This window comes from Pituophis catenifer, unplaced genomic scaffold (assembly GCF_029215685.1).
Source record: "Pituophis catenifer annectens isolate HBS135680 unplaced genomic scaffold, rPitCat1.0.hap2 SCAF_17, whole genome shotgun sequence".
In the NCBI taxonomy this organism is placed as follows: Eukaryota; Metazoa; Chordata; class Lepidosauria; order Squamata; family Colubridae; genus Pituophis; species Pituophis catenifer.
Window position 1 is genome coordinate 353,618 of NW_027256897.1, and position 14,679 is coordinate 368,296.

Below are 14,679 nucleotides of genomic sequence, written 5' to 3' on the forward strand. Positions count from 1 at the left end.
TTCCGTCCGAACAACTGTCTTGCCGTTAATAGCAGCTCTATCTATGGCATACAATAAAAAAATAGACCGCTTCCCAGGCAGCCTTGCAGAAAGGTTAGAGATCCCAAGGGCAGCAAGAGGCTGGAGGAGGCCTGTGGGCTGAGGAAGAGTCTCCCAGCAGCCCATTCTCAGCCCTCCAATGTTGCCCAGAGCTCCTGTTCCAGCCAGGAATTCACCAGAGACGCTGGCCTCAATCCTGGGGTAGGCAGCAACCAAGCCAGAGCTGAAGTTAGACCAGAAAGGGCCCGATGTTAGATGTCCCTCCTCTGCCTTATTAAAACAAAAGACTGGTAGAAGCAGTCAGTGATCAAACGCCTTTGCCCGTAAGAAGGAAAGGAAGCCGAGACTTGGTGGCGCTGGGGCACAAGGGCATTGGCTTGCTGGGTAGAGTGGCCTGCAGCTGTCGTTCTCTGCTTTTATTGCTCCAAGAACACGTCCAGGCCGTTGGGACCCTCTCCCCACTGAAGATGGGTGTGGGCATCCTGCTCGTGTCCCCCTCCTTGTGGCCAGTCCACACCCTGTGCCTGGTGTGGCCGTGCTTCCCTCCTCCTCGGCCCCTGCCGCGTGTCTCGAAAGCAAGGTGATCAGGGAGGTTGAAGTCCAGGCACATAGTTGCTGGAGCAGCTTTCCTCCTCCTCGTTCCTGCTGCTTGATCTTGCTGCTGGGCAGGCCCAGGATGCCGGGGTCCTGGGGGCTGCTGTCCTTCCTGCTCCTGCAGATGCCGATGGGTGAGTTTCAGAGGAGGAAGTCAGCCTGTTGCTAGGGCTGCATGGAAAGATCCTGAATCTGAGAGGGGGAACAACTGAGCTTTGGTTTGGGGGAACCAAAGGAAGGAAGGAGGCGGCCAGCCTGAACACCTGCTCCTTCTGGGGCCATTTTATGTCTGCTGGAAAGTTCAAAGCCTTTCCTGTGTTTTGAAATGTGCCCTTTGGGCTGGGCTTGTGTTTGTTTAAGATGCAAGAAAAGTGGCTACTTGTAGATAATAAACATTCTCGCGGCTTCTCCGTGTGCTGCCATTTTCCTCTAAACTCTGTCCATTGACACCTTTGTAGGTTTCAGGAGAGAGTTGGAGGTTTATCTCCAATCCTGAGAACTGATTTACTCTGAACATTCAGTTCTCTACTTTCTGCATTCAGGTCCGAGCAGAGCTGTGAACTCTAGGATGCAAATTCCCTAAATGGGGTCGTTAGCAGCCCTCATTTGCCCCTGGGGTCTCAACGGGTGGAAGCCTGTGTCTTAACCAACCTGGTTCATGTCCCGTTCTCAGAGAAGGCTTGGGCTCTCTCTTGGCTGAATCGATTCCGTGGCGCTCTTGCTGCCTTGAGCCATGGAGAAGCAGGAGGACCAGTAGATGGTCTCTGGGAGCCACCCATTTGGGGTTTCTTTCTTTGTCTCTTAGTTGGGCCTCCGTTTTATGTCCAGGCTGTGTTTGTCAACCGATGTGGGAGTCCAAATGTGTGTGATTTTGTGTGTGACTGCTGGGATTGTTCAGATGAAAACCAGTGTGGTGAGTTGATCAACTTTCTGTTCCTTCGGGATGAATTTAAGGCAAAATTGCAGCAAAGAAGATGGCAGTAACTGCTCTCTTTCGAAAGCAGAAGCAGAAGGGTTTCTCGCCATTCTTCTCTGCCTGTCCCAGCACATACCTGACCGTCTTGGAATGGATTCCCGTGCCAAAAGGCTTGTGAACAGGATCAGTTCCAGACAATTCCTGGCGATTAAATCCTGTCCTTGAATTGTTGGAGCCTGAAGTCACTGTTCAGACCCCAAGAAAGGAGGCCCCAAGCCCCCGCCCTCCCCACAGCTGCTCCTTTGGAGCCCCAGGGTCCACTGGCCCTTCCTGGCTAGCCCCCTGTGGGCAGGACCAGGAGACGCTCCTTGGGGAGGGGGTGGACTGCTGGCTCTTCCCCTCCATCCAGGCTATCAGAAGGCGTCGGCTCTGGGGGCTCCCTTCACCTGCAGCTTCGAAGGCACCACGTGTGGCTGGGAGGACATCAGCAACTCAGCCTACCGGTGGGACCCAGCCCAAGCCAGCATCTCCACATGGGGGCTGGAGCCTCCTTTCGACCACACGCTGGGCACGGATTTCGGTAACTGGTTCTGCCGGGGGGAGGGGAGGGGCACAGGAGCTGGAGATCCTTGGTGAGGCTCTTCTGGGGGGGGGGAGAAGTCCTCCTCACCTGGAAGGCCTGGAGTTGAAGCAGTCCCAGGGAGGTGCCCTGTGCTGAGGGCATCTGCATCCCATTTTTCCTCTTGCCTTTTGGGGGCTCGTCTCACCCCAAGATGAGCAATGGGCACTGTGTGAGAACCGCTTTTCCTCTAAACGCCTCCATTGCAGGCTGGTACATGGCGGCTACAAAGCAGAGAGTAAAGCCTGCGGCCACGGCCCGGCTGCGGTCCCCCCTGTTGAGAGGAGCAGCTGCTGCCTGCGAGATCCGAGCTTGGTATCTCCTGTGGGGGTCAGGTAGGCTGACAGAGAACCAGCAGGGCCAATGCCTTGCATGATCCCCCCCATATGCTCCTAGATTGAGATGAAGCCTCCTGTCTCTTCCCCTGGCTGAAGGAGCTCTGCCATTTCACGGAGATGCTCTTTTGAACCCAGGTCTTAACGAGACTCAGCAGCCGCTCCTGACCTTGGAGCTGATCCAGGGAAGTCGCACCGTCTGCCTATGGCAAAGCCCTCCAGGTGGCACCTACTCCTGGCAGGAGTTGGTGGCCTACACCGGTCACATCCCGGGCAGTTTCCAGGTACCTGGCATCCAAGCCCAGCCGCGCCTCCAACCGACGGGAGCTCCCCAGCCTCACCTGGAGTCTTTCCCTCCTGCCAGGTCACCTTCTCCTCCACCCAGGCCTTCTCCTCCGCAGCACAGCTGGCGCTGGACGATGTGGAATTCAGGAATTGCGGCTTCCCACGTAAAGCGGGGGGGGGGGGGGGAGAGGGCGCCTTCCTTTATTTCTTCCTGAACTTCTCTGCAATCTCCGTTTCCTATAAAGGCCCCTCCAAGGAGGCCCCGTGGGATGCTGTCTCTGTGATTTGCAAGCTACTCCTTTGCTTGCCCACAGGCCGTGCAGGCTGGGGATGATGGGAGGACTTGTGTTGCAGAACATCTAGTGGTAGGAGAGGCAGGCAGGCAGGCAGGCAGACAATGGATCGCTGCAGCCAGTCCCCAAGAGAGAATTTGCTTATGAACGAAGCAGGGTGAATGCAGCCTAAAGGGACAGACCCTTGCCGGAAGCCCCCACAGTTGGGCTTGGCTACTTCCTTTGCGCAGAGGCCTCCGCCTGATCTTTTGCCCCACCTGGCTCCTTTCCCCGTCTCTCCTAGCTCCCCAGACGTGTGGCTCAAAGGCCTTCCACTGCCAGCAGGGCGGCTGCATCGCCACAGACCGGGTGTGTGACGGCACCGCAGATTGCAGGGCTGGTGAGGATGAAGACGAGGCTAAATGTGGTGAGCACTGGGGGTGGGGAAGGGGGGCAGGCTCCCATCTGTTTGGTCTTGGAGGCCCAGAAATGCTGGGAGGGAGCCTCATCCTGAAGCCGGATCTGCAGCTCTTCAGATGACAGCGCAGGATCCTGAGGTGGCTGGGGAGGAAAGCACCGGGCTCCTGCTGTCCCCCTTGTGGTTCTTGAGCGAGGAACCTGAATGTGATCTTGTAGATCACGTTGAGAGCAGAGGCTTGTGGCTTCTCTTAAGGGACCTTTAAGGCAACCTGCAAGCCTCTTTCCTCTTGCCCACTCTGGCCAGCCCAATTGCACTCAACTGAGTAGCTGGCAGGCTTGCCAGGAAGAGGCTGGCTGGGGTGCCCCTTCTCTGGAACAGCCTTGGGTTCCAGAGAGCTTCTCCTCTGTGGCCCTTGCCCTACTCCAGGCTGAGCTGATTAGCTTTGGGGTTTCACTCTCGAAAGCCAGGGGTTTTTTCCCCCAGGCAGGCTGTCTGTAGTTAGGTCGGTCCATGGTCTGAGAAGGGCCAGTGTGTGTATCTCTCTCGTCCCCGTAGCCACCTTCACAGTGTGTTCCTTTGAGGATGACTGGTGCCAGTGGACGGTGGACCCCAACATGACTCTTCCCTGGCTAAGGAACTCGAGCCTCCACCTGGCCTCTCCGCCTGCCGGGCCCTCGCGGGATCACAGCACTAACAGCCGGGAAGGTGAGTTTAGACAGGTAGCAAGGAAGCAGTAATGGCTGTCCGTGTTTGTCTGAGAATGCAGCCGCGGTTCAGAATGGCTTTGGCTGCAGGAGGCGCCTCTGGACTTTTTAGGGTCTCTGCTACCCTTAGAGCACAAGACTTTGAGCTTATTCCAGGAGAAACACCCTCCCTCCCATTTTTTTCCCCTGGCTGCTTTCTGCCTTGAGGGAATTTGTATTTTTACTCAATCATGGCAGATCAGTGAGGCAATAAAAGTCCAAGCGGTAAAGTCAGGCAGGCCCCGCTGCTTTCTGCCCCTTTGCTGCCACTGCTCTCGGCTGCCCTGAGAGAAGCCTGTGGCTCTGGCGGGTCCTTGGGAGGGGGCTCCCGAAGGGGAAGAGCCCCTCCAGCCCCTCTTGCTGGCTTCTGTGCTTGGAGCCCTTTTGTCCCCTGGCTCCGTGTCCCGGTCAAGGTAGACCACTCTGCTCTGGATTAGCCGTCCTCCTGGAGGGGAAAAGATCTGCTAGGGTCACCCAAAGGCCCAGGCCTCTGCGGGCAGAGTTAATGTTTCCAAGGCTTTGAGCCAGGCGTGGCCTGCAGGAGGAGAAGTCCAGCCGGCATCCCTGCACTGCTTGCTCCATTCATTGCAGGCTACTTCGCGTATGTCGAGACCCAGAAGCCGGAGCTGGACGAGGGAAGAGCTTGGCTGAGCAGCCCAATGCTGGCCCCGGATGCCAACCAGTCCTGCTACGTGAGTCGCCTGACCGTCCCTCAGGCCACAGCTGGACAGGCTGGCTGCACTGTTCTTCTGTTACGGAGGGTCTTGGAGGTTTCCCTTCTGCTTGTGGTCGGAGCAGTCCCTTTGACTCTCTGTCTTGAATCCCGCTCTGACTCTGGGGGTCTTCCCCAGAAGGGTGGGTAAGAAAGAAACCTCTCTGTGGCTTCCCAGAGAGCAGAAGCCTTGGTCGCCCCAACCCCCTCCCCCCCCCCCCCCCCCCGCCCGGGGCTGCTTGAATCCACGGCAGGAGAGGAAATGGAGGCTGGGGTGTCCCTCCCTCCCACCCAGTGGCTTTGGCTGGCTTTCTTCCCAGCTGGTCCTCTACCTCCACCTGCATGGCTCAAACAGCAACAGCCTTAACATCTACAGCCAGACGGCGGAAGCTTTGCAGCTCGTCTGGAGCCGCACGGGAGACCTGGGCAATTACTGGTTCCGGGAGAAAGTGGATTTCGCAGACACAAAGACGTTCAAGGTAGACGAAGCCTGGAGGCCCTAGTGCCAGGTGCTCGAAGCTCCCAGGTGGAGCAGGCTGACACGGGCAGTGCACTGGGAGGTCGCTGGTGGCCCCAGGCTCCAGTTCTGCCCCTGCCCCTGTATTGCCCTGCATCGATCGATTTTTCTCCCAGATTGTCATCGAGGGCAGGATTGGAAGTGGGCAGGAAGGGAGCATCGCTCTAGACGACCTTCATCTGTCTCCTGGCTGCAGGACGGTGCGGGACAGTGAGTAGGAGAAGTAGGATGGCCGGCTGAGTAACGGTTGAAGCCGTCCTCACAAACTGCCTGACCAAGGGAGATGTGGGGGGGGGGGCTCTTGAAACGCCTGCTTTACTGGACCTGTCTTGCACTGAGGTCTTGGTATTTGGTCCTTTTCAGCCCAGTTCCCGACTCCTCCCGTGCTGGAGCACTCCGGCCCTTGCCCCAAGGGGCAGTTCACCTGTGACCAGGGTAAGCGATGCCTCCACCTCCAGATGCTCTGTAACTTCAAGGCTGAGTGTGACGACGCCTCTGATGAGCAGCAGTGTGGTAAGGCCCCGGAGAGCGGAGGAGCCCTTTCCCTTCCCGCTTGGGTGGGGTTTTGAAAAAAGCACTTGGCTCGTTGTGCAGGGATTCTTTGAAATGGCAAGGCCAGGAGGAGGCACGGCCTTCCCAATGGGGATCCCTGAGCCGCTTCCCCCACCAGCTCCTGAAGAGCAGCGTTGCGTCGAGCTGTGTGGCCTGTCAGTTAATGTCTGCCCCTTGAGATGCAGATCTTGATCCCTTCCCCACTAGGAGGGACCGATTTTGCCAAGGGCTCCGGTGGCTGGATGGACATCAGCGTGGGCCACCTGCGATGGACCACCAGCAGGCTCAGTCCTGTGGGTAAGAGGGTCGCAGGAACATGGCCCTGTCAGGTTAGAAGTGGGACTGGGGCCATGCCATGGAGGAGAGGAGGAGGGGGTTGTAGCCGTCTTTTGGTTGACCCGGGGCCCACCATTGTTCTTTTCCTCCTCTTCAGGGCCGGCTTTCAGACTGCAGGAGGGCCCTGGGCAGATGTTCTCCATGGCACGGGCTGCTACTCCGGTGTTGGGCCCTTCGGGTTTAGGCTGTGTGCTGCAGATGGACTTCACCACTGGTCCAGAAGGTATGGGTGCTGCCTTTGTCCCCTTGGCACAGCCTAATGCTGCCCGGCACTGAAGCCACCACCTGCTTCTCTCCTCCCCATCCTGCAGGCTTCCTCGCCCTTGCCATTGCCGATGGGAGCCTGGGCACCCGCTGGTGGGCTTGGTTTGCCCGGAGCAATGGGACCACTTCCTGGGCAACGGCCACAGTGCCTCTGGGCGCAAGGAAGAGGCCCTTCCAGGTAGGAGGGCTGTCTCCAGTTCTTTCCAGGTGCGGCCTGAGATGAAGGCCGAGGGGAGGCTGCCACTTGGGGTGCAGCTGCACTGAGAGGAAGGAAGAAGCGGAGAGCTGCAGGGGAAGCCTGTTTCTCTTTCCTCAGCTTGAGCTGCTTGCCAGGGCTGATCTCGATGGCTCCTGGGGGACCCTGCCACTTGCCGTCAGCAATATCTCCTTTGTGAACTGCAGCCCCGAAGCCCCAGCGTCAGGTACCCGGCCTTCTCGGTTTATAGAGAAGAAACCTTGTGCTGCAGGCTTTGAGGAGAATGACGGGGTGGGGGTGGGGGTGGGGTGTTTGCATTCTTTGCCTCCTCTGTCGACTGGCTGATCTGGGAAAGATCCCCAGCAATAGCCTGGCTGCTTCTTCTCCCCCAGCCCCCCAGGCAGGGCTGTCCTGCAATTTTGAGATCGGCTGGTGCAGCTGGTATGTGGAGCAGAACGATGGCTTTGAATGGAGGCTGAGCAAAAGTCGAAGAGGGGCCGTGGACCACACCACAGGCACAGGTAGAGCTGCAGAGAAGCCGTAGTCTGGCTGGCATGGGGTTTTCTGGGCCAGAGCCCAGCCTGACGTGGGGGGCTGACTTTGAAGCCCCGCCCGGCGGGCTCGGAGGTCCATCCAGAAGCCTCAGAAGACTCCGCTCCTGCCAAGAACAGGTGATCAGGCAGTCACGGGAGGCAGTCACAGAGCCCTTCGCAGTTCCCCTCTCTTCTTCAACAGGCTCTTTCCTGTTTGCGGATCCTGGTGGAGCCTGGAACCCAGGCTGGCGCGCCCGGCTCGTTTCTGCTCCCCAGGTGGCGGCTGCTTCTGCTGCTGTCGAGGCCTCCTGCCTTTCCTTCTGGTATCGCATGGATGGCCCCCAGATTGGTAAGCCTTCAGACTCCCCTGCAGGAGCTGCTGCCTCTTGCCCACCCTCCACAGAGGAGGCCGGTTAGGGGTGGAGGGGCAGGCAGGTGGATGTGTATGAGTGTCAGATGGCAGTCAGGCTGTTCTAGCCCCATGTTAAAGGAGAATCCTGCAGGTGGGCAGAGCGGCCCCCTCCCCTCCCATTTTAGCAGCCTTCGCTCCGTCTTGTGAAGAAGGCTCATAGGTGACCGAGGGCTGCCCAAAGAAGGAAGGCCCTCACTCTGGATCCTGCCGCCTTTCTCAGCTGTGCTGCAGTTGTCCGGGAAGTGCTTAAATCTTCCCGCCATCTGCTGGGGTGAGTGATCTTCTCTGATCGGAGGCTCCGTGATCTCCCAGCGAGCCCTCCATGAGTGAAGACGGCATCCTAAACGATTTCTCCGGCATGAAAGAACAGCTGTGTGTGGCGTGATACGTCCAGGTTGGCCCCCTTCAGAATGTTTACACGCCCAACACAGACGCACACACGGAGAATTTGGTCTTGCAGGGACCCTGGCCCTGAAAGTGAAGGCAGCTGGAGAATCGGAGCAGGTGCTTTGGACCAGGAGGGGGAGCCACGGGGCTGTTTGGCATCAAGCATCCTCCTCCATTTCCCCCAAGCCTGGTCAGGATTACCAGGTAAAGAGACCCTAACCCTAACCCTCCCCTTTGCGTGAAGGAAACACAGAGCACGGTGCTGACCTCGGGAACATCTGGAAAGATGCTCCTTGGAGGAGTTAGGCTGATGCGGCTTCTCCTTGTCAGCCAGGCAGCTGCTCACACCGCTGTGTCCCTTTAGGATGGGGTCGGGCAGGTTAGGACAGCCTGCCCTAGTCCAGCTCCAGTTTTGGATTGGATTGGCACCAGCCAGCTTCCGGGGCATCCTCTGTGTCCTCCCTTCAGCCTCAAAATAAATAACCCCCTTTCTGTATTGAGGAAGAAGGAAGCAGAGTAGAATTCGGACTGGTTAGATCCATCTGGATAGGTTTCTTCCCTGGATTAGAATAGATTTCCCTGCACCCTTGAAAGTCTTCCTTGGATTCCCAGATCCCAGTGGGCATCAATTTTTCTTTATGCCCCGAGGGCTAGAAACTTGGGTCTGCACAAGGGAGTCAATAGTTCTAGCTCTGAAGCCGCTTTTGCCACCTGTCCTGCAGGTGATCTTTGAGGCTCTTCGGGACGGCTTCCTGGGGAGCATAGCTTTGGATGACCTCACGGTGACCCCCGGGGCCTGCCCGGCCCAGAGGCACTGCTCCTTCGAGGCCGGCGAATGCGGCTTCTCGGTCCCCAAGCAGCAGGCGTGGCAGCGGCAGAATGGCACCAGAGGCTGGGGCCCTCCTGTGGATCACACCATGGGCGAGCCGAGAGGTAGCAGGCAGCAGGGTCCCCCTTTTTGTCCCTGGGGAGGGCAAGACTAAGAAGCCCTGCAGGGAGACCTGAGAAACGCTTTGGGGCTCCTGCAAATGAGGCATGCCAGATGTGGGGCCAAATGATGGCCTGGCTCAGGAAGGCAGGTAGTATATGCTTTATTCATAGCAGGTACCACCCTTGGAGATTTTATTTCGGCAATTTACCGTCCCCCCCACAGGGCATTACATGATCCTGCAGACTGGTGCAGACAATCTCCCTTTGGGGCAGGTGGCCATCCTGCGCTCTCGCGCCTTCCCTTCTCTGCTCCGCACCCACTGTGTCTCCTTTTGGTACTACCAAAGCGGCAGTGAGCCAGGTGAGCAGGCAGTGGTGCCATCTGCACTTTTGGTGGTTTGGGGCGTGCGTGCTGCAAGAGCCTGATGCCAAGAGGTCTAAGACCTCAACTCGCTTCCTGCCTCCCCCCAAGTAACACTGGCATTGCCCTTCCCCAGAGACACAGCAGAGGGCAGTTGCAGCATTCGGGCTCTAGACTCTTCTGCTCTGTTGGTTGCTTCCCATAGGATCCTTGACTGCTTATGCGAAGGAGGAAGAGGAGAAGGGAGAGGGAGCAGAGACAGGGATGCTCAGCCCGGATCTGACACAGGGGGCAGCCTGGCGGTACGGCAGCTTTGTGGCAAAGGTCCACGGGAGATGGCAGGTGGGCACGGTGGCCTTTCTGAACCTCAGCTGAACATCTGGCTCGCCTGGAAACAGTCTGAGCTGGCTGGCCATGAGCCTCTTACGCCATCTGTGTCTTCCGTGAACAGGTGGCCTTCGCAGTGACGGGCGCTGGTGGAGAGCCGGCCTCTTACATCGCCCTCGATGACATCTTTGTGAAGGAAGGCGGCTGCTCTGAACCAGGTGGGGGCAGCTTGAGTCTCGCCTGCTCCCATTTCCCCTCTTTTAGAAAGAAAAAGGAATGTTATGGGCACAGTGGGAGGAGACGCCACCTGGAAGCATACCAGGCCAGAGCATGTCTCCTTTCCACTTGGAAAAGTTGTTGTGGGGAGCCATGGTCAAAGGTAACCAAGGGGTCCTTTTGGCCCAGCCTCTTGTGACTTTGAGTCAGGCCCCTGTGGCTGGAGCAAGCCTCACGGAGACTGGTACAGCTGGGACTGGAAGGAAGCAGCCACCACGTTGCGCTCCCCATCTCCCAAGGAGGACCACACCCTCGGCACCAATGCAGGTTAGCGCTCGGTCCCTGGGGTTGCACGAGAGGAGCTTGGGCTGCCAGGAGGCATCTGCCCCACAGACGCCTCCTGAATACTCGCTGAACCAGCAAAGGGGCTGTGAGTAGGAGGAGTTGGTGGCTCCTCCTGGAAATTGATTAGCCCTGCCTGTGTTTGGGGCTCCGATTGTCCTTAATTCACGAGTTATTAATAGACAGAAGGAAACTGAAGTCCTGGACTTGCTCCGTTTAGTGGCTTAAATTCCCCCAGAAAAGCCCTAAGTAGCTCATAGATCTGGCGAACCCCTGCATGCTCTGGAGCGCTCACCCTCCTCGTGCGCAGGGCCACAATGAAGGTCACGCTCTCTCTGGACCAACTCTGCAGGAGGAGGCCTGGCGCGTCTTTCCTTCCTGCCGTTCAGCTTTTTCTTTGTAGGTCACTATGCCTACGTTGACCTGGCAGTGCTGAGCTTGGGAAAGAGCACTGCACGCCTGGCAAGCGAGCCCCTGGCATCCACTACGGGCTCCTGCCTGCGGTTCCACTACCACATGGACTTCCTTGGCCACAGCTGTAAGTCAGGCGAGGGGTCCCCCTCCCCCCCCCACCTGAGATGGGGCATCCTGCTGGAGAAGTGGCATTATTAAAGCTTGGGTCTCTATGCTGACACCCCCCCTCCCCCCCGCATTGCCAGCTCCTGCAGAGCTCACAGTGAGGCTGACTGGGGCACAGGGGGAAAGGGTGATCTGGAGCGCCAGAGGCCATCAGAGCTGGACTTGGATGAACCGAACGCTCCTGGTGACCAGCCCCGTGGAGTTCCAGGTATTCTGAATTCAGCCTCCCTCCCTGGACCCGAAGGAAGAGGCAGCTGGCAACGGCAGGTTTGGAGATCTGGCCGTTAAGCCCCAGGCATCTGCCTCCCTTTGCCATAACCCTCACACTGCCTCTTCCGAATTAGGGGCTTCATTGCACCCCACATCACGGCGTTGGATGCAGTCTTTTGGTGGGTCTCTTAGACCCTCCATGAATCCCACACCTCCCATGTCCTTCTGAGCCTGAGTGCAGCTCTCTTCCCTTCAGATTATCCTGGAGGCCAGCAGCGGAGGCTGGGCGAGCTCAGGGGTGATTGCGCTGGACGATCTCCACTACGCAGCTGGGCCGGACTGTGCCTCTCCCCAGGCAGACCAAACGGAAGGTCAGGCCCTCTGCAAAGTCACAGCTGTGGGCTGATCCCTGCGGGAGCCACCCTGAGCTGGTTGGAAGAGGCTCTCCCCATTACTTTTTGCCTTGGCAGAGAGCAGCAGCCCTCTCCCAGTATCGACCATTGCTATAGTGGCTGGCGTGGTGAACCCCGTCCTCTTGCTGCTGATCGCAACCGCCTGTTGCCTGTGGAAGAGGAGAGGCAGTCAGGAAAGGATGGTGGAGGAGGACGGCAACGGGCAGGGTTTTGACAACATTGCCTTTCGAGACGTAAGGGCTGGGGGGGGGGGCACGTGGCCCTCTGCTCTCCAGCCAGGCTACTTTTAACTGGGATGGGTGGCTGGGTGGGAACTTCCTTTTGACCGTCCAAGCAGACCAACCAATCTCTTGGTTGCCAGCTAAGACCAGCCCGTCTCTGCCTTTGGCTTCCAGGACAGGATCATCCTGCCCCAGATGGCTCCTGACCCAGCAACGTCCTAGGCCGGCCCCTGCCTTCCCTGTCTCGTCTTGCATTGGCCTCTGTTGCTTTGGAGAGGCAACTGGAGCGACTCCAATAAAGGGGGCATCCTTGAGACACGGTTTGAATCAGTCTCTTTTCTTGACCAGAGATAGGCAGGCAATCACCAAGGTTGGAGCCAGTGGTGGGTTGCTACGGGTTTGCCCCAGTTCGCGTGAACTGGGAGCAGGGGCAGCGGGAGGCTCCGCCCACCCGACCAGACACTTCTGTGCATGTGCAGAAGCATCGTGTGCGCAAGCAAACCGGTAGCAAACTAAATGGAAACCCACTACTGGTTGGAACATCCCATCTATGGCTGCTCAGAAAGCATTTCAACACACCACATAAGGAAATTAAAATAAACCCACTCCCAACACGAGTGCCAGGCACAGGAACACTGGTTTAATCTCTTGTGTGAACTTGCTGCCATCCAAGGACTCTTTACTCAGATAACCCTTGCGTTCAAGGGCCACAAGCAGCCCCCTCCCCCAAAAGCCTTGATCGGCACCCCCAAATAAGGTACTTCCCTCGACACGATCCTCTGCTGGAAAGAGGCTAGCGAGTGTGTGTGTGTGAGAGCCCCCCCCACCCCAACAACTCCAAATGCAAGACAGACGCAGGCGGTTGAAAGCCTCGATAAAAGCAGCTGCTGCGAAGGGCACTAAAGCAACCATGGACCGCTTTCCACCATCGTGGCCCCCTCCCCACTGAAACCAAGCCAGGGGAGCTGGCCTTGTTTCTTGCATCCCCACCCCATTCCAAACGGCCCTGGGCACTTTAAAAGCCCCAAAGACAAGGACAACTTTTCTTTCTTGCCCCTGGCAGATTCAGATGCTTTATTAGGATTTGGATACTTTGAAAAAGGAAGGCAGGAATGTCGGCTGAGAGAAGTCCGTTGATTCACAATAGGGTTGAGAGTTTGGAGGTTTCAGCCTGGCAGAGATGCCCTGGCCACGCCAGAAGAGCGAATGGCCAGGCGAGATCAGTCGGGGCAAACTGATTTCGAGGCTTTGTCATCACTTCCCTTTGGGAGCCTTTTCGAGGGGCCTGCCGATGTCCCGCCCTCGGAGCTTAAGGCCTGGAAAAGAGCAGAGAGACTCAGTCGGGGACGGGCACCTGCAGCAGCCTGGTGAGGCGGGGGATCTCGGTCGGCTGTGAGAGGCCTTGGGGAGCTTCTGCACCATAATTTGTGGCGCTGTGTGCGGATGTCAAGCCGGGCATTCGGGCCACAACTCGGCCACGCAGAGGCGGTGTGTGGTGGGACTCGCACTCACCGATGGCCCTCTCGATCTTGCCCAGCACCTGGTTGTTGGGGATGGCCTTTCCGGACTCGTAGTCTGCGATGACCTGGGGCTTCTCGTTGATTTTCTGCAGGGGGAGAGCCAGGCAGCTGCACGGAGCAGAAGGGACGGGGTGGGGGGGCTTCACCCAGGCCCGGCCCTTCCGCCCCGCCGGCCGCTTACCGTGGCCAGGTCCTTCTGGGTCAGCCCGTTGTTCTGCCGGCCCTGCTGGATCACCTTGCCCACCTCCAGCGGGACCCGGTCGTGGTGCAGCTCCTCGGTCTCCCGGTCCAGCTTGGCCGTGTTCTTGGTGATCGAGTGCTGCTTGTTCTGCCCTGCGGCCCCTGCGGGGGAAGGAGCAGCGCCGGCGGCGGTTGGGGAAGGGGCCTTGCCTCGGCCTGCCCGCCCCCCTCCCGGGAAGGCGCCGGAGCGGCTCCGTTAACGGGGGCGCCTTCGGCCCGCCCGCCGGCGACACCTACACTTTTTGGAGGTCTCCACGTCTTCGCCTCTCCTCTGAGCCGCCAGCACAGCCTGAAGAGCAACGGGAGCGTTACCGGCCCGTGGAAGGAGACCCGCCCCGCTTCCTCCGCCGGGCGCCTTCGGGGACGCTCCGGGCCAGCCGAGCCCCCCACCCCGGAGGGGGCCTTTCTTTCTTGGCCGGCAGGGGGCGCCCTGCGAGCGCGGCGGCCCGGGCTGCTGCTCTCCGGCCCGGAACGAGGGAAGGGTGAGGCGCGGCCCCTCCGCGGATGCCGTTCCGGGCCGGCAGCGACTCCGGCGGGGGCCTTCCCGCCGAGCACGAGCCTGAAGCAGCCGGGCGGGCCGAGCCCGCCCGATCGGGGCGGAGAGGAAGGCCCGGGAGACCCCGCGAGCGGAGCCCATGCAAATAAGGGCTGGGTGGGCGTGCCTCCCGATCGATTGACGTGGGCTCTACGCAGGCACTCCTCCCACCGGGAGATGGGCGGGGATTGAAGAGGCTGCGCACGCGCGCTCCTGCCTACCCTCACCTGCTTCGATTTGGCTTGAGCCGCGCTGGGGCCCTTCTTGCGCAGCACCGTCACCGTGTCCCAGTCGCTCTCCGCCATGGCGTTTCTGGTTCCTGCCTCCGCTTCTGCTTCTGCCGCCGCCTCTTCGCTGCTCAACCTCCGCAATAGGCCGTCCCTCTCCCCGTTCCCTCCCTCATCCCGTCTTTACCTCGCGAGGGCGGAACGCGCGCCACCCCCATTGGGCCGTCCCGCTGCCACTCAAGGCCGAAACCTCAACGAGATTGGCCGGCTCCTCCCCTCGATGGGGGCTCACGACGTCACAATAACTGTCACGCCTCCACACCCTCTGTTTTGAAGTCCTTTAATAGATCAGCTCTTTTGTCGATCAAGGCTCTCCGTCCTAGGATTGGCTGAGAGAAGGGAGTTTCCTGCAAGACTGTCCCTGG

At 58.9% G+C, this 14,679-nt stretch overlaps 2 protein-coding genes across 2 annotated transcripts; one reads left to right on the plus strand and one right to left on the minus strand.

Moving 5' to 3' along the window:
• The first annotated feature begins 14 nt into the window (after nt 1-14).
• On the plus strand, nt 15-12,046 carry MAMDC4 (MAM domain containing 4). Its single transcript, XM_070955684.1, has 29 exons — nt 15-767; nt 1,439-1,546; nt 1,959-2,129; nt 2,378-2,503; nt 2,642-2,787; nt 2,868-2,952; nt 3,365-3,487; nt 4,037-4,186; nt 4,816-4,916; nt 5,257-5,415; nt 5,570-5,663; nt 5,817-5,966; nt 6,213-6,302; nt 6,439-6,564; nt 6,653-6,783; nt 6,922-7,027; nt 7,194-7,322; nt 7,537-7,683; nt 8,207-8,337; nt 8,856-9,066; nt 9,287-9,424; nt 9,630-9,766; nt 9,876-9,969; nt 10,157-10,294; nt 10,713-10,847; nt 10,969-11,096; nt 11,355-11,469; nt 11,569-11,744; nt 11,907-12,046. The coding sequence occupies exons 1-29, from the start codon at nt 716-718 to the stop codon at nt 11,952-11,954; spliced, it is 3,645 nt and encodes a 1,214-aa protein (XP_070811785.1). The 5' UTR covers nt 15-715; the 3' UTR covers nt 11,955-12,046.
• Nucleotides 12,047-12,773: 727 nt separating this feature from the next.
• On the minus strand, nt 12,774-14,438 carry EDF1 (endothelial differentiation related factor 1). The gene is made up of 5 exons (XM_070955679.1): nt 14,255-14,438; nt 13,730-13,781; nt 13,434-13,594; nt 13,245-13,338; nt 12,774-13,048 (listed from the first exon to the last, which is right to left on the minus strand). The coding sequence occupies exons 1-5, from the start codon at nt 14,330-14,332 to the stop codon at nt 12,987-12,989; spliced, it is 447 nt and encodes a 148-aa protein (XP_070811780.1). The 5' UTR covers nt 14,333-14,438; the 3' UTR covers nt 12,774-12,986.
• Nucleotides 14,439-14,679: the final 241 nt, after the last annotated feature.